The sequence below is a fragment of the Peromyscus eremicus genome, chromosome 5, assembly GCF_949786415.1.
Source record: "Peromyscus eremicus chromosome 5, PerEre_H2_v1, whole genome shotgun sequence".
Classification (NCBI taxonomy): Eukaryota; Metazoa; Chordata; class Mammalia; order Rodentia; family Cricetidae; genus Peromyscus; species Peromyscus eremicus.
This window is the reverse complement of record NC_081420.1, coordinates 99,272,910-99,298,916: the sequence shown is the minus strand read 5'-3', so window position 1 is coordinate 99,298,916 and position 26,007 is coordinate 99,272,910. Positions and strand designations below refer to the sequence as shown.

Genomic DNA, 26,007 nt, shown 5'->3' with positions numbered 1-26,007 from the left:
TGTGCAAATTATGGGAAATGTGCTGGTTACGGGAAAGCAGTTGGCTAGTGTCAGTGAGCTGATAGATTGTGAAGGGCAGTTGGAAGAAGTGAGACGTGTGGGAGGTGTGAGTGTTCAGTCGACTTCAAAGCGCACATGGGGGTGCTCAAACGCACCGCTGTCTGCTTGGGAAGCTGGAGTTGTGACGGGGCTGTCCCATGGACTGGCTCTTCTAATCGTGAGGATAATTTTGCCAGTGATGTGTTTCCTTCTGGATCCTGAACAGATGAACCACTAGGGCAGGGGGGAATTTGCAGCAGTTCTCAAGGGTGAACCCAGAATCCTCTTGGATGACTAGACTACTGATCTTGGTCAGATGCCAGAGCTGTTCTTCTGAAAAGTTTGGTGTTAAGACGGAATTTGCAGTTGTTCTACAACTAAGTGATGATAATGAACCTGTGGTTAAAATCATGTCCCTGAAGGGTATTTCACAGTCATTTTATTAGAAAATTGGCCCCAGGAAAGTATTGGTTAGGCTTTCTGACAGTTTATCTGTTTGTGCTCTGGAAGCGATCTGATGAGGATGCCTCTGAACCAAGTCTGCTTCCTGTGTTTCATCGTGAAGGAGCAGCCGGTGTGCCTGCTCGTTCATCCTCCCAGAGGAGGAAGTTGTCGCTGGGGTCCTGGATGGCAAGGCAAAGAGCAGTGAGCAGAGTGGCACAGGCAGGTGGCTCTGGCTGCAGAAAAGGAAAAGCTGGTCAAGGTTCCCAGATGCACGATAACCGGGGTATCTAAAGCTAGACATTCTGAAGAATTTTTACTCAGTGCCTCGGTCTGAAGCCTCAGGAAGTAGCTTGTCCTGGGTTTCAGTCCATCTGAAAGTAAATTCTGCCCTGATAAATGGAAATAAATGACTTTTTACGCAATGCCTTTCCGTTCTGTTGTAAATGGAGAGTGTTTTGAGGAGGCTTCATTTAATAATACCTTATCAGACAGCTTTCAGGAACCTGCAGTGTCTAATACGTCTGTTGCTATGGTAACAGCTGCTTGCTTATGCTCTGCATCTCATATCTATGTCTTCCATGGGTCCCCTTCTTTTTACTGATGAGGGGGCTTGAAAAATGCTCTCCACTGGCAGCCCTGGCAGCACTGGCCCTCTGCTGTGGAAACCACACCCACAGCCCTTGCTTCTCGTGACCAGTCGGAAACAGATCCAACAAGATCTTTTTACACATCCTAAGAGAGAAGGAAATCCCTCAAGCTGTAGGGCGATGAGACAAGGACTCCTCCACACTTGGCTGGGCAATCCCCCACCCCATGTTGATTTCAAGTAACCAAGTCTCATTTCCAGACAAGCCAAGGCTTCAGACTGGGGGAAATGTTGGTGCTTCTTCTCTGTCCCTGTATTTCCCTTCTTTGGGGGGAGGGATGAGAGCCTAGGACACATGTTTCTTGCTCCTAAATAAGAATGGGAAAGACCACCCACCATGCATTTCAATACTCTTAAATTATTCTAATTGATCAGTGTCTTCCTAGTGACAGGACACACCACTGGGATCCTAGATCATTAATACGGGACATTTTCTTTGTTCCTTAATCACTTAACAAAATGGACCTCACTGCTGCAATGAGGCTGAGCCAGGAACACTTGTTCTGTAGCCCCTCCTCCCCTCCTCTCCCTGGTGCACAGTTACTCCGTGTTTTCTACACGCCCAAATGTCCCTCCTGTGCTCTCTAAACAGTGTCTATGACTGCTCCACTCCATGGATGTGGGGATCTCGGGGCAGGCCTCCCCCTCCCCCACAAGGGGGCTCCTCTGCTCGCCCCAGCCCTGGGGCTGTCACACCCACCTGCGTATCAGCTCTTTCACTTTGTCTCCATCTCGGAGGAAGGTAATGAAAATAATCGGGCTTCATTAATTCCAAGCCCTGTGAGATGATAGCCATTTGGAGGCTGTTTGCCAATTAGATGGTCTAAATTAGAAGTGACCTTGGTATATTGCCACTGCTTGCCTCTCGGGGTCTAATGAAGCTCTGCTCTCCAATCCATTCTTCCTTGGCTCTCTTGGCTGTGTGTACACACATGCACATGTATAACTGTTTGGTGTTTCTTGTCTCCCTTCCCCCTCTTAGCAATCTTTCTCATTCTGTTTTTAAACTCTGGTTCTGGTCTGTGTTTTTATTCTGGTCTGCACAAATGTTAATGTAGCCTACAGTTGTGTGTGTGTGTGTGTGTGTGTGTGTGTGTGTGTGTGTGTGTGTGTGTGTGAGTTTTAGACATTGCAAATAACTATATAAACAACCACTTGGAATCCATTTTAGAAAGGAAATGGGTGGCGAGGAGGTAGAGAGGTTAGTCAGTGAATTCAGAGTTACAGGAGGATAGGAAGGGTGCATCCCAGTGTTGTGTGGCACAGTAGGCCAACTACCATCAACAGCAGTAGATTACCTCAAATGGAAGCTTTCTAATGCTTCCTGAAGAAATGATAAATATTTGAGGAGATGACTATGCCAAGACCCTCATCTGAGCAGTACACAGAGTATATGTGTTTTGAAACTTCATGTTGAGCCCCATACATTTGTATAATTGTATGTGTCAATTAAAAATTTGTGAAAATAGACCAGGTGGTACACATTATTATCATCCAAGCACTCAGGCAGGAGGATTATGAGTTGGAGGCTTGCCTCAGGCTATATGACATTTCATGTCTTAAAAAATAAAATTGAAAAAGTATGCTGCTATTATTATTTTTAAGATGATACCTAGACGGAGAGACAAGGTCCCATAGAGACTGTGCTACCGTGTCTCACCTGCAGTGAAAAGGAAGTAAAGGGGGGTACTCTGAAGCTCTGCCGTGAGTGGGGCCCAGGGTTGCTGGCTGCAAATGGCTAGTAGGCCCCGTGGGGTCTGTACAGGGGAGGAAGAGAGCCAGTACCTGCCTTCTCTTGCCCGGCAGCACTCCGTTCACCACTAGCTGGAGTCCAGTCCTGAAAGCAGTTAAGTTTTAAGTTAATACCTAGAGTTTTGAGACAGAACCTGTACTTCATTGACCAGGATGTAGAGAGTGACTCGGTCCTAAGGCTTCCTCCAGTCTTCCTGGAAATCTAGGTCTTGGCAAATCTAGTCTTTCAACCAAAGACTGGTTAGCCTTTTGGAAGGATGCCCTCCTCAGTGAAGGTTGATGCCAGGTTCCTCGGGGTTTCTTAGAAGATAGCGTATGTCCGTTGTATGGAAGGTGTTGATTGTATTGATCTAATATAGGCCACCTTATCTTGAGGTAGCCTTGACAGATAAACTTGAAGGATTACTACCATGGGGGGTTAGTAGGGTATAACCTGAGCTACACATGATGTTGAATGTAGACCTTCAACATCTGTGACCTGTAGGCTGGCTAATCTTCATAACTGTAGTTTCCCCCAAAGAAATGACAAAGAGCAGTAATCCCTTCAAACCATGGTAAGGACCAGAACTACTAAGACCCTGGGTATATAGGAGGCATCCTTGGTGTGTTGGGGTCCACTCACCACACAGAATCTTGAAAGAAATTAATTTATAATTCAAAATATTGAACTAGGAAGAGGTTAGAAGTAAGTATATTCATGAAGCCATGTCACCAATTCTAGCTGGCCAGGGGAAATTCACTTGAATCCATGGATTTTCCCATTGGGGAACCTTTGATTCCTTGAAATTATGTGAGGTAGTCTGTGCTCACAAATGTTTTTCCTTGGAGGCTACAACTGTCATTGAACTTTCTGAGAGGTTGAGGTCTTCCCAGGCTACTCTGGGTGGGGAGCTTCTTGGGAATAGGAACCCTGAATTGCCACTGCATTTCACAGGCATAAGCAGAGGTCCTGCCCAATGGCTAGTAAGTGGAAGGCAAATGAATGAACAGAGTCACCCAAGGCCCTGCTCTTTCGCTGCTTTGGAATGGCTTAAGCATGCATGGAGCTGCTTGGCTTGACGTGACACCCTTTGGTTTCTATTGTTATGTCTGAGTATTGCTTAGACTAGAGGAATTTCAGCCTTGGAGTAGAATGCCCCATTCCTCTCACTGAACATGATGCCTGTTCACTTGTTCGGAAGATAGTGAAGCCTCTGCTTCCAGATTTTTCGGTACCTGCCAAGGGTTTTTCCCAGCATTCCCTTCACCTCTGCATAATCTGGAATGTACTTAATTTGGCTCAGAAGAGCTGGGAAGAAAGCAAAGTGTCATGGCCCAAACTAATCTTTTAGGAGTAATGACTCTAATCAACTGATTTTTTTTCTTAGAGTTCTTCTGGTTATCTTAATGTTAAGTCTATTTAAATATTCCTGGACAAGAGATGTGACTTCACGTGTTTGGTATTTATAGATATGCAGGTGTGGTAGTTTTCTGTTGCTGTGATAAAACACCATGACCAAGAGCAACTTCTGGAAGAGAAGCGTTAATTTTGATTAACTATGGTTCTAGAGGGAGAAGAGTCCATCAGGCCAGGGAGGCATGGCAGCAGGCACGGGAAGCTGAGACATCACATCTCAAGCACAAGGCAGAGAGAGAACACAGGGAGTAGGGTAAAGCAATAAATCCTCAAAGTCCACCCCGAGTGACACACTTCTCCCAGCAAGGCTGCACCTTCTCAGCCTCCAAACAGCACCACTAACTAGAGACCTAGTGTTCAAATATGTTGCCTACAGGAGACCAGAAAAAACATCAGTCCATATGCGTGTAGGTGTCTGAGCTGATTGTTGTACTGGCCATAGTTGGAGGTGTGGATGGGGCTGGAGGGCAGGCACCTGAGGAGAGGAGGGGTGGCAGAGAGCAAGATAAGATCTATTTATGTGTTGCCTGTGGAAAAGTCAGTGCTGGGGTCCAGTTATTTGAGGGTCTCAGAGATTTGGCCACATGTAGAATGGCTGTGATTGGGCCATGGCCAGGTTTGACCATCTGTGTACACTCACTGCTTTGATGTACCTGCTGGAAGAGAAAGCCTTCCCAGATCTTCACTCAACATGGTTGAGGGACTGATGTGCTTGGCCCACAGAGACTATGGCTGTGACATTCTGAACCTTCCATGCAGTCCAGGAGCCAAATATGATTGGAAAACAGTGGCGGCCAAGGCGACCACTAAGGGAGCACCACCTTTGGACTCTCCCTTCACTGAGCAGGCCCCTCCTCCGTGAGCTGTTGGCATGATTACATTTCTGGCCCTTTAGGAAGAAGCTTGGAATACAAAACTCTGTGAAGTGGGAGGAGGAAGAGACACAGGCCTAGAAATACTAATATTTGGGAACTGATAGGGGCCTCACTGGTAGTCTACACAATGAGGCTCCTTCCTCGTCAACCTTGGTTCAGACACATGTGCACACACAGACCCTTAGTTCCCTTCAGGGGTCTTCCGCTTTGCCTCCTGGGGATTTCTTGCCTATTAAATTTTATATGCCAACTCACTGCCTGCCTCCCCAGGACAGGTTGGGCATAGTATAGATGAGACAAGGCATGTAGATAAAAGTCACTCCTTAAACACACATGGGCAGGAGTTCCAGGTTTGGAGGCCAGATTAAGATGCAGAGGAGCATGTGAGGTTGATGATTATATTTCGGGGAGAGTTAATTGATGGAAGGTGAAGGCAGACAAAGAACCGCTGCTTACTGCCTTCTTGAATCCCAATCAGGAATTATGATTAAAGTCGCAGCGAGACAACAGAGGGCTGATGAATTGGTGTCTTTTTTTTTTTCCTTTTTTGCCGTCATTCACACTTGATTGACTTCAACCTTTCAAGTGCAAAAGTCTCTCTTTTCCATTATTATTCATAGCCATCTGAGTTTTTCTAATTAAAGTGTATGAAAACAATTACTGATCCGTCGTACTGAGTCTGTTAAGGGGATGTCTGCCTTACTGTAATGCCTATAAAAAGCCCACGGTTTTCTATAATGATGTGCAGCTGAGGTGTTAGATAATTTTATTCTTTTTTACTCTGTAGGGCTTTTTTTTTATTTCTCATGATTCATTTTTCATAATTCCTAAAGATCCCAAAAAAGGACTGATCCTGCAGCTACAACTGAGAAAAGAGGTGGGGCTCTTTTTTCCCTTCCCTTTCTCCCCCTCGTACCCCCAACCTCGTGCTCTCCCTTGGCTGAGGACTATAAATTAATCGGTGACCTTTCACTCCTTGGATTCCCGCTGGACTCCCCAACCACACTGGTCAGAAATGCTTTGTATTAAAAAGAAAATGGCTGGAACGAGCGTGGCAGTCTCCACGCCATTCTGGACAGTGCGGTGGAGGCAGCGGCAGCAGCGGACTCTGAACAGCTGGCAGGCTGTGCAGTGCAGCTGTCTGGGGTGGGCACATGCCCTTCACACTCACCTGCCCTCCCTGCACGGGGCTTCTCAGGACCCTTCTCTGGAGCACCTGTTGGCTTCTGGGGCTGCAAAGAAACAGTCACCCACCTAAATGCGAACTCTCTTCGGTTAGTGGTCACAGCTGTGTAGGTTCCCTCTACTTGTTGACCTGTTGTTGATGACATGAGAGAACATGCCAGCAGCCATCTGAGAAAGGCTGGGATCTTACAGCCACTAAAATATTTTTACAATATTAATTTTACACAAAGCTCTAAGTGAAACGATTCTTGCAGCGAAGTTTTGTCTGGTTGGTACAGCAGGGCCCCCAGTGGGGCCAGTCACCCTGTCACCAGCTCCCGTCACTTCTCCACCAACTGTCAAATTAAAGACAGTTTCTCGTTCATTTTGCATTGTTATTGCTGCCAAATTTTCCTGCCTCATGGCCGGCAAAGAGAAAGTGCTGTTATTTTCCCCCTTTTAGTTTTGAGAACGTCACACATGTATACAATATGATCATATCGACTCCCTCCTCCCCATTTTGTCCTCCATCTCCATCATATCTCACTTAACATGCCCGCCCCCCACCCCATGAGTTAGATAATCTACAGGTCCCACCTCATGCTGAGCTACAGGCCGTGGTGGTTGCTGGGAAAGGGAGCATCGTTTGATTTTTGAGGATGTGGCCACCAGTGGGTTGCACATGCATCTTAGGGAGATTGTTGCTTTTTAGATGGAGAGCCCTTTTTCCTTACCCTGGGTACTGAAGGCCTGTGATAAGTTGTTGGGACTGGCTTCTGGCCACACAACAGAAAAAAAGTCTGAGGATCGGAGCTAATTATGGAAATGCTCCATTAGGGGCTAACAGCCTAGTCTGGAGGTCAGGGAGGGTGCCCTGGTGTAGAACGCGGTGCAGACTTAGCTGGACGGCTGGGCACATGTCCCCTCTGATGCTGTGTCCTCAGGCACAAAGGCTCTAGATGAAATCCTGACTTACATGAGTTCCAAAGCATGCTTGTTTGTGCGTGCTCGCAGCTTGTAAAGGGTTACAGTGCTGTCTCCTGGAAGATGTGCGGTGTGGCTGCGTGTCCTTAGCCTCCTTTGTTCCTCTCCCCTTCCCCATCCCCTCACTCCGACTCCCCTCCTCTCCTTGCCTGAATACATTTTGAAAACAGTGCTACAATGCTCCCCGCTTCAAGATTACCATGTACTTTACTAGGTATGATTTAATTAGGGTCTTATTATGTTTTCAGCAGCTTAAGGTGGGCCTTTCAACTTATCTACCTAATTGGTTGCACAAGAAGTTTCACAGCCCATGACAAAACATTGTCAGTGATCAAAGTCAAAATTCTGCATAAAAGAAAAATATTAATAATAAGATTATTCTTCAAGTGTGCACTGCTAATTATGTCCAGAATGTAACCGTAGAAACACTTTTGACTGATGTGAGCTTTGTCTAGTAAACATGAATCTTCACTGAGCTATGAAAAGTGGCACCTCCAGCTTAACACTGGTGAAGGCTAATTTTGCTTATTAAATAATTTTTAAACCTTTCGTATTTGGTGTCTGTTTCCTCCACGCTTTGACTCCTCTGGTTTCTCCGCTTCTCTCTCCTCAGGTGACCACTCCTGAGATGGTGATGCCCAGCAGCATGTTTCTCCCTGCAGCTGTTCCAGACCGAGACGGGAATTCCAATTTGGAAGAGGCGGGAAAGCAACCTGGTTAGTGTCATTAGTCTTTCCTCTGACAGACTGAAACACGATCAGTTCTTGCGTCACCATTGTCGTGGGGCAAGGGCCTAGGGATTCTTTAGAATAGATCCTGGGTGAATGGGACTGGCGGGTCTCATCACCAAAAACTGTACACTTTCAGACTTAAGATGTAACGTGTAGACAGTGGGTTCACATGCTTTAAAGATAAAGGACTGTGCATGAGATCCGGTGGGATACTGGTATGGGGCGTATGTGCACACCTGCACACCTCCCCACCCCCCCCACCCCCCCACCCCGGGAGTGCACAGTTAAGGGCTAAGTTGCTAGAGACCTGCCATTCAAAGATCCCTTAGTTGCCTTTCTTGCTGCCTTTGCATAGGATTCTTGGAGTCTTCTGGAAGTGCCTTATTGTAAACATAGCATTTGGAAGGACCATGGCCGTGGACCTTTCTGCCACAGTTGTCACGCCACAGAGTGTTCTTAGGCCTCTGCGAAGCTCTCCTAAGTCTCGAACACACTCTTACGGACATTCTTCCTTGTGACGTGTCCATATTAGAAGTGGACAGATGACCTGGGAAGAGCCCGAGTATTTATGGATATGATGATCTCATTGTTTAAAGAAAAAACAGTAATGTATTTTAGTAATTGGAAATACTTAACTGCTTACTGAATAGTGCTGACATCCTAAAGCCACATTGATACTTAACTGCTAGCAGGAGCAAGTACCTGGGTTCAAAAAACAGTGATGAAAAAGGAAAAAAAAAAAAAGACATGTTAAACATGAGACAGAATGCCTTTAAGAAACTCAAAAGCGCCAGGCGGTGGTGGCACATGCTTTTAATCCCAGCACTCGGGAGACAGAGGCAGGTGGATCTCTGTGAGTTCAAGGCCAGCCTGGGCTACAGCGTGAGTTCCAGGACAGGCACCAAAACTACACAGAGAAACCCTGTCTCGAAAAACAAAACAAACAAACAAACAAGAAAGAAACCCAAAACCATGTAACTTCCTCACAGCTTAGGACAGCACTAGTGCCAGTGTCCTTTACAACAGATCTAATGTGCCAATTTTTTATAACCAAGAAAAGTGAACATAAAAGGCACCATTAAGATCAGTAACCTTCAAACTACCCTGTGGGAAACTGACGTGTCTGAGTTAATTAAATACTATTTAGAAGACTGTTATGTCTGTGATATGACACAGGCATGTTATGAATTGGACCTGTTTACATCCTTCTATTCACCTCGGTTAGTGCGCACCTTGTTTACTGCGCATGCGTTCTAGGGTCGGGCCCTGTGGAAAGATGCTGGCGCTCTGTCAGGTGTTTCCTGTATTCGTAAAGCCTGGCTAAATGAATGGCTCTTCTGAGTGCCACCCTGGGAACAAAGCCACCTTTATCTTTGGGCTCGCTGTGTTTGTTTTTTACAGAAACTTCAGAGGATCTGGGAAAGAACATCTTGCCGTCTGCAAGCGCAGAGCCCAGTGGAGATCTGAAACCCTCTTCTGCTGACCCCAGCGGCGTGAGAGAAGACTCGGGCTTCCTCTGCTGGAAGAAGGGGTGCAACCAGGTCTTCAAGACCTCCGCCGCCCTGCAGACCCATTTCAACGAGGTGCACGCCAAGAGGCCTCAGCTGCCCGTGTCGGATCGCCACGTGTACAAGTACCGCTGCAACCAGTGCAGCCTGGCTTTCAAGACCATCGAGAAGCTGCAGCTCCACTCCCAGTACCACGTGATCAGGGCTGCCACCATGTGCTGTCTCTGCCAGCGCAGCTTCCGGACTTTCCAGGCTCTGAAGAAACACCTTGAGACAAGTCACCTGGAGTTGAGTGAGGCTGACATCCAGCAGCTTTATGGAGGGCTCCTAGCCAACGGGGACCTCCTGGCCATGGGCGACCCCGCCCTGGCTGAAGACCACACCATCATTGTTGAAGAAGATAAGGAGGAAGAGAGTGACCTGGAGGATAAGCAGAGCCCCGCAGGCAGCGACTCGGGGTCAGTACAGGAAGATTCGGGTTCGGAGCCCAAGAGAGCTCTGCCCTTCAGGAAAGGCCCCAACTTTACCATGGAGAAGTTTCTAGATCCTTCCCGCCCTTACAAGTGTACTGTCTGTAAGGAGTCTTTCACTCAAAAGAACATCCTGCTGGTGCACTACAATTCTGTTTCCCACCTGCACAAGTTAAAGAGAGCCCTGCAGGAATCGGCAACTGGCCAGCCAGAGCCCACCAGCAGCCCGGACAACAAACCATTCAAGTGTAACACCTGCAATGTGGCGTACAGCCAGAGTTCCACGCTGGAGATCCACATGAGGTCCGTGCTGCACCAGACCAAGGCCCGAGCAGCCAAGCTGGAAGCGGCGAGTGGCGGCAGCAACGGGACTGGGAACAGCGGCGGGATGTCCCTCAGTGCCTCTGCTCCAAGTCCCGTGAGCACCAGTGGGGCCAACACCTTCACCACCACCAATCCGAGCAGTGCGGGCATGGCTCCAAGCTCCAGCTTGCTGAGCCAGGTGCCCACTGAGAGTGTGGGGATGCCGCCTCTGGGGAATCCCATCAGTGCCAACATCACTTCCCCTTCAGAGCCCAAGGAGGCCAACCGGAAGAAGCTAGCAGATATGATTGCTTCCAGGCAGCAGCAGCAGCAGCAGCAGCAACAGCAGGCGCAGACGCTGGCCCAGGCCCAGGCTCAAGTTCAGGCCCACTTGCAGCAGGAGTTGCAGCAGCAGGCTGCCCTGATCCAGTCTCAGCTTTTTAACCCCACTCTCCTTCCCCACTTTCCCATGACCACAGAGACCTTGCTCCAGCTGCAACAGCAGCAGCATCTACTCTTCCCTTTTTATATCCCCAGCGCAGAGTTCCAGCTCAATCCTGAGGTGAGCTTGCCTGTGACCAGCGGGGCTCTGACGCTGACAGGGTCAGGCCCTGGCCTGTTGGAAGACCTGAAGGCTCAGGTCCAGATCCCACAGCAGAGCCACCAACAGATTCTGCAGCAGCAGCAGCAGCAGCAGCAGCAGCAGCAGCAGCAGCAGAGTCAACTCTCTCTTTCCCAGAGTCATTCAGCCCTCCTTCAGCCAAGCCAGCACCCCGAAAAGAAAAACAAACTGGCCATCAAAGAAAAGGAAAAAGAAAGCCAGCGAGAGAGGGAGGGGCCGGAGGGGGGAGAGGGTACCACAGGACCAAAGGAATCACTGCCAGATGCCTTGAAGGCCAAAGAGAAGAAAGAGTTGGCACCAGGGGGTGGTTCCGAGGCTTCTATGCTTCCTCCCCGCATTGCTTCGGATGCCAGAGGGAATGCCACCAAGGCCTTGCTGGAGAACTTTGGCTTTGAGCTGGTCATCCAGTACAATGAGAACAAGCAGAAGGTCCAGAAGAAGAGTGGAAAGACGGAGCAGGGTGAGAGCCCGGACAAGCTTGAGTGTGACTCCTGTGGCAAGCTCTTCTCCAACATCTTGATTCTGAAGAGCCACCAAGAGCATGTGCACCAGAACTATTTCCCCTTCAAACAGCTCGAGAGGTTTGCCAAGCAATACAGAGAGCACTACGATAAACTGTACCCGCTGAGGCCCCAGACCCCAGAGCCGCCGCCCCCACCACCCCCGCCTCCTCCACCCCCACTTCCTGCGGCACCCCCCCAGCCAGCTTCCACGCCAGCCATCCCTGCATCCGCTCCACCCATCACGTCGCCTACCATCGCCCCGGCCCAGCCCTCCGTGCCTCTCACCCAGCTCTCCATGCCCATGGAGCTGCCCATCTTCTCACCCCTGATGATGCAGACCATGCCGCTGCAGACTCTGCCAGCTCAGCTGCCCCCTCAGCTTGGCCCTGTGGAGCCTCTGCCTGCCGATCTGGCCCAGCTGTACCAACAGCAGCTCAATCCAGCCCTGCTCCAGCAGCAGAACAAGAGGCCTCGCACCAGGATCACCGATGACCAGCTCCGAGTGCTCCGGCAGTATTTTGACATTAACAACTCGCCCAGCGAGGAGCAGATCAAAGAGATGGCGGACAAGTCCGGCTTGCCCCAGAAAGTGATCAAGCACTGGTTCAGAAACACTCTCTTCAAGGAGCGGCAGCGTAACAAGGACTCCCCGTACAACTTCAGCAACCCTCCCATCACCAGTCTGGAGGAGCTCAAGATCGACTCGCGCCCCCCTTCGCCGGAACCCCAGAAGCAGGAGTACTGGGGCAGCAAGAGATCCTCAAGAACGAGGTTTACGGACTACCAGCTCCGAGTCCTTCAGGACTTCTTCGACGCCAATGCTTACCCAAAGGACGATGAATTTGAGCAGCTTTCTAATTTATTGAACCTTCCAACCCGTGTCATAGTGGTGTGGTTTCAAAATGCCCGACAAAAGGCCAGGAAAAATTATGAGAATCAGGGAGAGGGCAAGGATGGAGAGCGGCGTGAGCTTACAAATGATAGATACATTCGAACAAGCAACTTGAATTACCAGTGCAAAAAATGCAGCCTCGTGTTCCAGCGCATCTTTGATCTCATCAAACACCAGAAGAAGCTGTGCTACAAGGATGAGGATGAAGAAGGGCAGGATGACAGCCAAAATGAGGACTCCATGGATGCCATGGAGATCCTCACCCCCACCAGCTCCTCTTGCAGCACCCCTATGCCCTCACAGGCTTACAGCACCCCTGCACCGTCCGCCAGTACAGCTGCTCCCTCTGCGTTCTTGCAGCTCACCGCAGAGACAGACGAACTGGCCACCTTCGGTTCGAAAGCAGAGGCGAGCGACGAGAAGCCAAAGCAGGCCGAGCCTCCCAGTGCGCAGCCAAACCCAACCCAAGAGAAGCAAGGACAGCCAAAGCCAGAGGTGCAGCCGCAAGAGCAGCCCGAGCAAAAGACAAATGCTCCCCAGCCCAAGCTCCCGCAGCTGGCCGCCCCCTCCCTGCCGCAGCCTCCGCCACAAGCACCTCCTCCGCAGTGCCCCCTCCCCCAGTCAAGCCCCAGCCCTTCTCAGCTCTCCCATCTGCCCCTCAAGCCCCTCCACACGTCCACTCCTCAACAGCTGGCAAACCTACCTCCTCAGCTCATCCCCTACCAGTGTGACCAGTGCAAGCTGGCTTTCCCGTCCTTCGAGCACTGGCAGGAGCATCAGCAGCTTCACTTTCTGAGCGCACAGAACCAGTTCATCCACCCCCAGTTTCTGGACCGGTCTTTGGATATGCCTTTCATGCTGTTTGATCCCAGCAACCCGCTCCTGGCCAGCCAGCTGCTCTCCGGGGCCATACCTCAGATCCCTGCCAGCTCAGCCACTTCTCCTTCCACGCCGACCTCCACCATGAACACCCTCAAGAGGAAGCTGGAGGAGAAGGCCAGCGCCAGCCCCGGGGAAAACGACAGCGGGACGGGAGAAGAGCCCCAGCGAGACAAGCGTTTGAGGACGACCATTACGCCAGAACAGCTGGAAATTCTCTACCAGAAGTACCTGCTGGACTCCAACCCGACCCGGAAGATGCTGGATCACATCGCGCATGAGGTGGGCTTGAAGAAGCGCGTGGTGCAGGTGTGGTTTCAGAACACCCGAGCTCGGGAAAGGAAAGGCCAGTTCCGGGCTGTGGGCCCAGCACAGGCCCACAGGAGATGCCCTTTTTGCAGAGCACTCTTCAAGGCCAAGACTGCCCTCGAGGCTCATATCCGGTCTCGGCACTGGCACGAAGCCAAGAGAGCTGGCTACAACCTGACTCTGTCTGCCATGCTCTTAGACTGTGATGGGGGACTCCAGATGAAGGGGGACATTTTTGACGGGACTAGCTTTTCCCACCTACCCCCGAGCAGCAGTGACGGTCAGGGTGTGCCGCTCTCGCCTGTGAGTAAAACCATGGAGTTGTCCCCTAGAACTCTTCTCAGTCCTTCCTCCATCAAGGTGGAAGGGATCGAAGACTTTGAAAGCCCCTCCATGTCCTCAGTTAACCTGAACTTTGACCAAACCAAGCTGGACAACGATGACTGTTCCTCCGTCAACACCGCCATCACAGACACCACCACGGGGGACGAGGGCAATGCCGACAACGACAGCGCGTCGGGAATAGCGACCGAAACCAAATCTTCCGCACCTAACGAGGGGCTGACCAAAGCGGCCATGATGGCAATGTCCGAATACGAAGACCGCTTGTCGTCTGGTCTGGTCAGCCCAGCCCCCAGCTTCTATAGCAAGGAGTATGACAATGAAGGTACAGTGGACTATAGTGAAACCTCAAGCCTGGCAGACCCTTGCTCCCCAAGTCCCGGGGCCAGCGGCTCTGCGGGTAAATCCGGTGACAGCGGGGATCGACCTGGGCAGAAACGTTTTCGCACTCAGATGACCAATCTGCAGCTGAAGGTCCTCAAGTCATGCTTTAATGACTACAGGACACCCACTATGCTAGAGTGCGAGGTCCTGGGCAATGATATTGGACTGCCAAAGAGAGTTGTTCAGGTCTGGTTCCAGAATGCCCGGGCAAAAGAGAAGAAGTCCAAGTTAAGCATGGCCAAGCATTTTGGTATAAACCAAACGAGTTATGAGGGACCCAAAACAGAGTGCACTTTGTGTGGCATCAAGTACAGCGCCAGGCTGTCTGTACGTGACCATATCTTCTCCCAACAGCATATCTCCAAAGTTAAGGACACCATTGGAAGCCAGCTGGACAAGGAGAAAGAATATTTTGACCCAGCCACTGTACGTCAGTTGATGGCTCAGCAAGAGCTGGACCGGATTAAAAAGGCTAATGAGGTCCTTGGACTGGCAGCTCAGCAGCAGGGGATGTTTGACAACGCCCCGCTCCAGGCTCTCAACCTCCCTACCACGTATCCAGCGCTCCAGGGCATTCCTCCTGTGTTGCTCCCCGGCCTCAACAGCCCCTCTCTGCCAGGCTTTACTCCATCCAACACAGGTGGGTCCTGCCTGCTGCAGGTGACGGTTGTCAGAGTCGAGTAGATGATCAGTTTTGTGATGTGGTTACGAAACGTTCTGAGTGGTGGGCAGGTAGGAAGCTTGCCTCTTTAGTCTCCCCAAAACAACAGGATTGCAGTTCCCATCCAGCCGTGCCTCCCCAGTGCCAGTGGGGACTTGGACTCTCCTGTGCTGGGATGGAAGTGCCACTTCAGAGTATCTCCTCTGACATCACCATTACTAAGAAACATTGGGCATACTAATTTCCAGGGAATTTCCAACCTTGTGGTCCTACAATCTCACTCCCATAATTGTTACAACGGGATTGCCTAGCTAAGACCATATTGGACCCTGTAGCACCTGGCTAGAGAGTTGAAATCAACCCTCTGTCCTCAAGCATGCAGTCCCGCCCAGCTTTCGAGAGCAGGAAGCTGCCCTTTGGTGCTGGGTGCTTCCTCCATGGTTCTCTTCTATTCAGAACAGTGACTAGTTTCTACAGAGGCCGTCTGTTAAGTTTGAACATGAAAACATTTAATCTTTCAGACAAATGGCGAATGTGCACTCTAGGGATCCTCAGCCATTCTTTCATTCTCCCTCACTCTTGCTCATCTAGAACCACACACGTTTGCTGCTTGTATGGACTCTCTTAAAGATGGAGACTCCTGCAGTTCTTCCAACAGACATTCCTTTCTCTTTTTTCATCATCTGTCTTCACCCATCTTCTCATCCTTCTTAAATTGGACCTTCCTCTCCAGCATCCTGTGAGGATTAGGCACATGCTAGCTAGTCCCTTCTCCAAAGGTCTATGCATGCACACTAGACCCTCCTGAGGCCGCCTTGTCTTTCCGAAGCTTGACGCTTCAGGTGCTTCCTAGAGCAGTCCTAGTTAAAATAACGTAATAGTGGTGGTGGTGTTTAATAGAACATAAGCTACTGCATTCCTGCTCTCGGTTTCTTACCAAAGGGAACAAGAAAAGAAAGCATTAAGACAAAGGCTTTTGCGTAAATATATTGCACAGACTGATGCTGAAGCCAGGAGACCAATCGTGGCAAGTGGTCGGACATTCGGATGATCCTTGCAGCCTAGGGCACTGGCAGGAGACTAAGCTATCCCAGCCTATAAGGATGTGAGAACAGGAGAATCGGGCCCAGCAAGAGGGCTCGTTGGGTGAAAAAAGCACAGGCCATGAAAACCTGATGACTTGGTTTTGATCCCCAGAACCCACAAAAAAATGCTGATACATTGGCACACATCTGTAACCCCAAGATTCCAGATGAGAAGTGGAGACAGGAGTCACCTAGAAGCATATGGACTAGCTAAGCTGGATACAGCTGGGCCGGCACAAGAGAGACCCTGCCTCAACAGCGCAAACGGCGGGAACCGATTCCCAGAAGATGTCCCTTGGCCTTCACATACCCACGATAGCACATGAACACCCCCCCCCCCACACACACATATGATAATAAGAATTTTTAAAGTAGACTTAGAATGTCTTGCAGATGAGAAATCTGAGGCCCAGAGAGGTCAAGACCATTCAGCAAGCTAGGGTAGGAGCCAGAACTCCCACCCAGGCCTCTGGGCTCTTCCAGTCAGTCAGTGGGTATATGTGCTGCTCAGGTTCTGACCACTTAAGAGTGGACTGGAGCAAAGCTGTGCTATTCATCCTCAGGGCAGCCAGGTGTTCCCCAGCTACCAGCCCCTCACCCGCTGCTGCTTGTAGAAGCAGTGGACCTGGAACGGGAGGGAAGGAACTTGGGTCTGTCGGGCAGTTACTGTATGCCCGGCCCGGCGCTAAGCTCTTTGCACGTGCCCATTCATGGGGTGCCCGCAGTCTTCTACTATAGAAGGCCGAGGTTCTAAGGAATCTACTAGGGAACCAAAGGTCACACATCTGATGTGTGTCAGCCGTGATCCACACAAGGTCAGTCCGACTCCACAGTAACTGAGTTTCCGGGGGATGAAGTACCTTGCCCGGTTCTGATCTTACAGATCAGAAAGCCAGCATTACGGCAGCAGTGTGCAAGTGCAGAGCTTGGTAAATAGCAGGGATTCAGTAAGTGTTCCTTAAAGTCAGAATCTCTGGGTAGTCCGTCAGTTGAACACACACATGAGTCCTTCTGACCTGAACCTTTCTCTTGAAAGCGTGAAGCCATGGGCGTGGGCAAATCCACAGACATTCCCATTGGTACTGGTCCCAGACCTCAAACCTGGAACAGGCCCACTGTCCACCGGCACACAGAAAGCCATGCCCTAAGCTTTATATTCCCCGCTCAGCCAACAAGCCCTCGGTCCCTGGTGTTCACTGAGGAAACTGGATGAGCTGCCCTCAGTGGCTGTACTGAGGGAAGCATTGGTTCTCCTGGGATTGGCAACGGGAAGCAACCTTGCTCTTGGCTTCTGTAACTTGGAGGTTTTGATACACTGTATCATTCAAGTTGAAAATGAACAGTCTTCATCCAACTCTGGGCTTCAGAGTGTTTTATTGTTGGTTCTTGTTTTTTCCCTCCTCATGAAGACAGTGTCGTGTTTGTGCAACCTCTACCTCAGCTATCTGGGAGAAGGTAGTCCTGGTCAAATGCTGAGGAACGGTGACGTGTCCTGTGATACACTGTCTAGTTTTTCAGCTGTGGTAAAGTGTTCCAAGGTCTGTGTTCTCCAACACCTGCCTTTTCTTAGCATTGTACATTGTCCAATGAACTCTGTCCCTTCCCAGCACATGCCTTCTTATCACCGCCGAAGCTTGGTGTACCATCTGTGGCGACACTCTGTTCTATCACTCTGGGACCCAGTCTTTATGCAAGGGACAGTTGTGAAGCCCATAGGCCCTGGGGTGGGTTTTTTGTATGTAGTGATGGATTAGGGTTGAGCAAGATCAGAGATACATAGGACTATAGTTTGTATGGTCCCAGCATTACAGACCATGATCACCAGTAAGAAAAAAACAAGAGTAATGGGCAGGATAGGCTGTGATACCTTGAGAACTGAGGGTGTCACCCCAGTGTCTGCAACCCACCCTGTTGTGTGCTATTTACACAGAGGCAGGAGGAGATGATGTGTCTTACTCCACAGACATATTGCTACCCATCAGCTGAACCAAGGCGCTAGAGCGATTTTCCCTGAAGGAGTTGTTTTCTTTCTTCCCAGGCTCTTCCTCTACCTTCTCATCCATCTTCTCTCTGCCCTCCTAAAGCATCCACTCAGCTGCAGTGGTGCAGGGTGATGGGGACACATGCAGAAACAGTTGTTTGTTCATGTGGCTTGGGGCCCTGCTAGGATTCCTGCTTTGGCTTTCTGTCTGTGGCACTTGATGACTGCTTTTGGTTTACATGAGTCCCAGTTGCTAGAAGCTGGTTTGGGGGCTGCCAGGCTAGTTTGTACTGGACAAAATGAATGGGATCTGGAAGTACATGGCAAGGGAAAGGTGAGCTAGTGAGTGTTGCTAGTGGGAATGGAGAACTATGGAAGCTGACCCAGGTCTGTGTCTTGATTATAATCCTTGGGCCACCTAACCCTAAACATGGCAGGGTACACCTGTTGAGAGGACCCTTCGGGTGTAAACATCTGTGACTGTGCCAGAGGCACAGGTGCAGCCCCTTGAATTTCTGACTCCCCACCCCTAGCCTACTGATGGTGATTTTTCTTTCTGTCTCCATTCTCTTTAGCTTTAACGTCTCCTAAACCGAACTTGATGGGTCTGCCCAGCACAACAGTTCCTTCCCCTGGCCTCCCCACATCTGGATTACCAAATAAACCGTCCTCAGCCTCGCTGAGCTCCCCGACCCCAGCACAAGCCACCATGGCAATGGCCCCTCAGCAACCACCACAACCCCAGCAGCCGCAGCCACAGGTGCAGCAGCCTCCTCCGCCGCCAGCAGCCCAGCCGATACCCACGCCACAGCTCCCCCTGCAACAGCCACGCAAAGACAAGGACGGTGAGAAAGGAAAGGAGAAGGAAAAGGCACATAAAGGGAAAGGGGAGCCCCTACCTGTCCCCAAGAAGGAGAAAGGAGAGGCCCCTACAGCGGCTACAGCTACCATCTCAGCCCCACTGCCCGCCATGGAGTACGCAGTAGACCCTGCTCAGCTGCAGGCCCTGCAGGCGGCCTTGACTTCAGACCCCACAGCATTGCTCACGAGCCAGTTCCTTCCTTACTTCGTACCAGGCTTTTCTCCTTACTATGCCCCCCAGATCCCTGGCGCCCTGCAGAGCGGGTACCTGCAGCCTATGTATGGCATGGAAGGCCTGTTCCCCTACAGCCCTGCCCTGTCGCAGGCCCTCATGGGGCTGTCTCCAGGTTCACTACTGCAGCAGTACCAGCAATACCAGCAGAGTCTGCAGGAGGCAATTCAGCAGCAGCAACAGCAGCAGCAGCGGCAACTACAGCAGCAGCAACAGCAGCAGCAGCAGCAACAACAACAAAAAGTGCAGCAGCAGCAGCAGCAGCCCAAAGCAAGCCAAACCCCAGTCCCCCAGGGGGCTGCTTCCCCAGACAAAGACCCTGCCAAAGAATCCCCCAAACCAGAAGAGCAGAAAAACGTCCCCCGTGAGGTGTCCCCCCTCCTGCCGAAACCCCCCGAAGAGCCAGAAGCAGAAAGCAAAAGTGCGGACTCCCTCTGTGACCCCTTCATTGTTCCAAAGGTGCAGTACAAGTTGGTCTGCCGCAAGTGCCAGGCGGGCTTCGGCGACGAGGAGGCGGCCAGAAGCCACCTGAAGTCCCTCTGCTTCTTCGGCCAGTCTGTGGTGAACCTGCAAGAGATGGTGCTTCATGTCCCCACCGGCAGCGGTGGCGGCGGCGGGAGCGGCGGCGGCTCATACCACTGCCTGGCGTGCGAGAGCGCGCTCTGCGGGGAGGAAGCGCTGAGTCAGCATCTCGAGTCGGCCTTGCACAAACACAGAACAATCACGAGAGCAGCAAGAAACGCCAAAGAGCACCCTAGTTTATTACCTCACTCTGCCTGCTTCCCCGATCCTAGCACCGCATCTACCTCGCAGTCTGCCGCTCACTCAAACGACAGCCCCCCTCCCCCGTCGGCCGCCCCGTCCTCGTCCGCTTCCCCCCACGCCTCCAGGAAGTCTTGGCCGCCAGTGGGCTCCCGGGCTTCAGCCGCGAAGCCCCCTTCTTTTCCTCCTCTCTCCTCATCTTCAACGGTTACCTCAAGTTCATGCAGCACCTCAGGGGTTCAGCCCTCGATGCCAACAGACGACTATTCGGAGGAGTCTGACACGGATCTCAGCCAAAAGTCCGACGGACCGGCGAGCCCGGTGGAGGGTCCCAAAGACCCCAGCTGCCCCAAGGACAGTGGTCTGACCAGTGTAGGAACGGACACCTTCAGATTGTAAGCTTTGAAGATGAACAATTACAAATGAATTTAAATAAAAAAATTAATAACAAACCAATTTCAAAAATAGACTAACTGCAATTCCAAAGCTTCTAACCAAAAAAACAAAAAAACAAAAAACAAAAAAAAAGGAAAAAAAAAAGAAAAAGCGTGGGTTGTTTTCCCATATACCTATCTATGCCGGTGATTTTACATCCTTGTTTTTTTTTTTGTTTTTTTTTTGTTTGTTTTTTTTTTTGTTTTAATATTAAAAAAGGAAAACACAAACCCTAACCCCGTTACATTGTGTCCTTTTAAAGGTACTATTGGTCTGGGAAACTGAAGTCCGCAGGGCCTGCCTATTGTCGTTGGAGCTTAAACCCCTTGTATATTTGCCCCTTTTGAGAACTGCCCCACCTTGATAGCACAGAGGAGCCCGGCATGCACTGTATGGGAAAGCACTCCACCTTGTTACAGTTTTAAATTTCTTGCTATCTTAGCATTCAGATACCAATGGCTTGCTAAAAGAAAAAAAAAAAAAAGAAATGTAATGTCTTTTTATTCTCAGGTCAATCGCTCACACTTTGTTCTGTTTTCAGAATCATTGTTTTATATGTTTTTTTTCCCCTTTGTTCCAGAAAAGATTTTTCGTTTTGTTTTGTTTTGTTAATTTAAAAATGGGCAGAAAGTATTCAAGAAAAACAATGTGAACTGCTTTAGCTTTCTGGGGATTTTCAAGAATGGCTTTTCTGCTGAAGCCACTTTCAAGGGGAAAAGCTAAGCACTCCCACCTTCAGAAAAAAAAAAAGAAAAAAAAAAGAACAAACCCACACACAAAGAGTGTTGAGGACTTGTAGCTTAAAAAAATGAGTTTTAAAAACTGACTTTCTGTATTTATGGTAGGTATGACCATTCTTGGTGTTGAGTAGATCGCTGCATTGGAGACGAGCTGAAGCAGTGTGTAGACTTAAACCCTTTGTGCATTTAGCTTTTGTGTGGTCCAGCGACAGCTCCGCATTTGATGTCTTGTTCATCCCTAGTGGATAGATTGCAATCTGTTGCTTCACCTGAGCGTCTCTCTCCTTTGTCGTCTCTTCCCCCCAACTCCATCCTCTCATCTCCCACTTAGAGCGGCTGCCTTCGTTTCTTGGAGGGTGGCTGCAGGATTATTTTATAAACCTAAAGAAAGAATTTCAGAGGATTCTAGGGATCATCAGGGTCCTCACAGATTATTTTTGGTTGGGGAGTTGAGACTTTCGAAAGGCATTTAATTCTAGTTACTAGCCCTGAGATTAATCTTTTTATTTACCCTTCCTTGGCCTTTTCTTTGTGCTCTTCCTCCTCCTTTCTCTCTCCTTGATCTGTGGACACTTCAAATATTCTTTTCTTGAACTAAAACATTCATTTCAGTTTGTGTAATTGGGGCTGTGTGCTTTTCTTTCTAAGAAGTTTTTGGCTAGAGATTTGGTTTTGGTTTTTGTGTTTGTGTCTTTTCTTTCCTCTCTCAGAAAAAGAAATTTCATGCTTTAAAAAAAATCCAAAGACACACCCTTTCACTGCTGATGCAGAAAAAGGGGAAAGGGTTCTTGTTACTTGAGAATTTGTTTCTGATTTAAACAAACAAGACTTAGTTTAATAAAAGAAAGAAAGAAAAACACAAAAGAGTTCCAGGTCGTTGTGTGCTGCTTCTGCAAGCAGAGAGGCAGCTGTTAATGACAATTCCAGATACCAAAAGACACATTTTTTTTTTACTTCAAAGTTTTGTCCTTGTGTTAGGCAGTCTGAGCGGCGAGTGATCCAGAGTGCAGCCAACAAAGAACAGATAGCAATGTACAGAGAGCAAAAAAGAAAACACATGCATCAGGCACTTGTGTTTCTGTTAATATCCATATTCCTGTAACACAACACAATGCAACGGAAACCCATTTTCATCTTAAAACGGTCTAAACTTCGAAAGGAAAACTGTGCTGCTAAAACCTAAGTTTTGAAGACAAATAGATGCTTTGCTGTTTCAGTTTCATAGCCAAACACCAACAGACATAATCTCCCTGGCCCCCAGAGTGTGAAGTCCTTCTCTCTCACTCTCTTCCTTATGTTTCAAAGGGAACTTTGAAGACTGTGAATCCAGGTTCCGTTGGCCACCTTCCGGGCTTCTTCCCCAGGGCTGAAGCCACTCATCGACCTTGCAAAAGACTGGAGCATTCCAAGATTTGAAATCTTTGATTTTTCTTTTTTCTCCCCCCCCCACCCCAACTTTCTTTTTTAGCCGGGACTATTTTTATGAATTTGTTTTTAGTTAAAGAAAGAGTAGATCCTGAACTGTTGTACATATTTCTAACTAGGCTGATGCACAGTGCAAATTCCTTTTTAATTTTTTAAAAGTAGAAATACTAAAAGAATACCATCTTAACTGTTCCTATCAGTATCCAGTTGTAGCGTAAGGTGTCAAAAGCAAGTACGCAAAACACTTACTGTTTTAAATAGCTCTTTCCTTCTAACAAGAGTTCTTGTATTTCTCCCTGTGTTTTGAGATGAACACTTTTAAATTTTAAAGTTGTACAGTTTTTGTTCTCCATTGTTTTATCTTGTTTGTAACTCTATGAAATATATATATATATTTTTACCATTTAACTGTTGTATGTTACTGTGTCTGTATCGATAGAAAAATGTTTGGTTTTGGTTCTCTGTGTGATACCAATTAACAATTTTAACACTAGCTTTACCTGCCATTCTGCTAGGTCTTCTCGAAAACTGTTTTTTAAAATGATATTGCTTGGTAATAGTGCAATTTCTATCCTCCCCACGCCCAACCTCAAGCTCCTTTGTAACTCTGCCAGCCCTTCCCCGGTGGTTCTGTTGGTTCTAGTTGGAGCTACTACCATCTGCCCTCTCCCCTCCGTGAGGCAGAGTGACCGCCAGTGTTTCACTGTGCCATGCCTCAACCTGTGGGTGTGTTTGGCAACAACAAGGTGATTGGGTAGAATGGCTAAGCATGCTTCTACCCACCAGTGTTCCTGAAAGGAGATCTGTACTGAACGCTTTCCTCTACAGTCCCACCACCCATACATATGTCCATCAAGGAAGAAATTCTCAGCCCTAACCCAGGAATAGCAAAGCAGTCAGTGATGGTGAAAATCAGAAGGCAGACAAGAGCTGGTCACGGATGTGTGGACTAGCAGCCACAGTGGCTGTGATCTGTAGCATGACAGCATAAATTCACTACAGTGCTCAGCTGTTTAGATGCTCTCACTCGGGGAGTTTACTCCTGTCTGCAGTTGGAGTGGGTAGCTGAGTAGACTATCTCAACTCACTTTTAAAGTTAGTTCCTAACTTCTATTGGCACTTCAGTTTTGTTTTGTTTTTTGGTTGTTGGCAGGAATCCCCACCCCACCCCCGTTGAGTTCCTTCATGATGTGGCTTGGTGTTAGACACTGTTTGGCATACAGCACCAGGCTACCTGTCAGAATTGAAGTTATCTCATCCATCCTTCCTCTGGCCCTCCTGTAAGCTTAAGAAGGAACGCACACACACACACACACACACACACACACACACACACACACACACACACTGCATCTAGGAAGTTGGTTTTTTTGTTTGTTTGTTTGTTTTATTAATGAAAAGCTATTTAAAAAGATGAATGTGGCCAAAGTTTTACACAATTGAAAAGGAAGTAAGACGGGGCGGCACATGTTGAAACCTGAGTTGTCAGGCATGGCAGGAAGTTGCAGGAGAGAGGCAGTGACCCAAGCCAGTGCACTTGATGTTCATGGACATATATTTTTTTTAAATAATAAATTAAATTAAAACATTTTAAATAGAAGCATAAAATGGAGTTGGTTGTTTGTTGGCGCTGAGATACTGCCCACTGTGAAACAAAGCTTTGACTAGTTTTTTTTTTGTTTTGTTTGTTTACTTTCTTCAGGGGGGAGGGGGGGCAAGTTTGGGTAGGAAAGAAAGCAGAAATGAACGTGACCCTGAGGTAAAGAGGTATATGAACAGCCTTTGCAATGTACAAAAAAACAACAAAAAAACCATAAAAAAAAACAAACAAAAAAAAACAAAAACAAAAAAAAATAGAGCAAGTGAAACCAAAAATGATGTTCTTGGTGTTTTTCTATAATGTAGTCTTGTTAGCTTTTTTGTTACTGTAACGATGCTGATCTCGGACTGTACCAAAATACATGGAGACTAACAGAACCACAAGGAACTCAAACTGAAAAGAAATTTGTCACAAAAACTTTGTTGTCATAGTTAAGTTGATTGTAGATGGTAATTGAATATACTCCTTTGAAAATATTTCATCAAGTATGTTTCCTGCTCATTGTGATACATTAAAAAAATATGAGCAAAAGTTCTTGTCTGTTACCAGATTTGTGTGCATGTACGGGGGCATACGTGTAAGAGATGCCCACGGCTGGGGAGGTGTAAATGTCATGAATGGCTTAAGGCTCTGTGTGCCAAGTGTACTCATCCCAAGGTGCCTGGGAAGGTACACAAGTCACAATTACTCTTTGGTGTCTTTGTACTGGTGTGTGTTTGGGCCAGAAGACTAGCTTACTGGACTGCCCAGAGTAAGCCTGATGCCTCGGAGAGCTCCTGACCCAGAGAGCCCCAGTAGTTAACTCATTTTTCAATTCCAACATTCCTATGAAAATCTCAGATACCCAGAACAACCTCAAGCAATGAGAGGGTAGGTTCACCTTGTACCAAGTGGGAATTGGATCTAGTGTTGACGGCAGAAGGAAGGAAGTGGTAAACAGAATTAAGTGGCTGACAGTTTCCTTGTCCTAGCAAAGAGCTTCTCTCAGCTTCGGGTAAGAGGATCCGAGGCAGCAATACACAAGTGCTGCAGCCTTGGTAATTCCTCCATGCAAGGGAGGGAGACATGGCAGAAGCTCCTCATGGAAACCTTCATTTTACAGTGGAATGCTTAAAATTCGTTAATGAGGAGCAAATCTGTGATTGGGCCCAAAGGCCTTTAATTCATCTCTAACTTATTAGGCACGGCTACTAAATAATTTAGAGAAGTCTAGCAGCTGGACTTGGGTGCCACTGCAAGCTGGTTATGTCCTTGCAAGGACTGTGGTATCAGCCGTTGGCCAACAGGAACCTTGTCTTCCAAGGTGTTAAGCTAAGGAACCCCTTCTGTTGGCCCAGACAGCTACTGTCAAGCAAGTCTTCCCCACCCCTCTTGGTTGATGCAGTGGCCCTCCATTTCCACTCGAGGAAACAGTGACCCGATTAACTCAAAATCTCAGTCTGCAGGTGTCACAAGCATTACTTGGACTCAGAGAAGAAAGTTTGCTTCTATGGCCAGTGCTCCAAGTTCGATGCCAAACAAGTACTGCCACTGTCCCTAATGAAATCCAGCTATTTCCCCAAGCATGAGACTTTTCTTTCCGGTGTTGCTGGGAAAAGCAGATGGCTCCACAGCTGTCACTCATCTCTCTTCCCAACCCATGAAAACATGCAATAGGATAAGAGTTGCTAAGAGTCAAGGCCATCTCTGCCTTTCCATGCTACAGCTGGGAGATCACATTGAGTTGTTTTCAATGGAATCTATTTTGCATAGGCTACAAATTCTTTCACAGGTAAAATTTTACCCAGAGAACTGGGTTAGAGACCAGAAGCATGTGTTTCTCTCTCTCTTTCTCTCTCTCTCTCTCTCTCTCTCTCTCTCTCTCTCTCTCTCTCTCTCTCTCTCTCAAGCTCCCCACCCCCAAGGCAATAAAGGCTTCAGGATCAATCTCAAGTGGATATTAAATTTCCTTGGAACTAATAGCCTCCCCACACCCACAGAAA

General features: G+C 48.6%; 1 protein-coding gene across 1 annotated transcript in view; it reads left to right on the top strand.

Moving 5' to 3' along the window:
* Zfhx3 (zinc finger homeobox 3) overlaps positions 1-24,501 on the top strand; it is a 246,451-nt gene extending 221,950 nt beyond the window's left edge. The window contains exons 8-10 of the mRNA XM_059264040.1: positions 7,914-8,016; positions 9,433-14,883; positions 18,546-24,501. Of these exons, the coding sequence (XP_059120023.1) occupies positions 7,914-8,016; positions 9,433-14,883; positions 18,546-20,224 (7,233 nt within the window). The 3' untranslated portion in view covers positions 20,225-24,501. The remainder of the gene's footprint in view (positions 1-7,913; positions 8,017-9,432; positions 14,884-18,545) is intronic.
* The last annotated feature ends 1,506 nt before the right edge of the window (positions 24,502-26,007 follow it).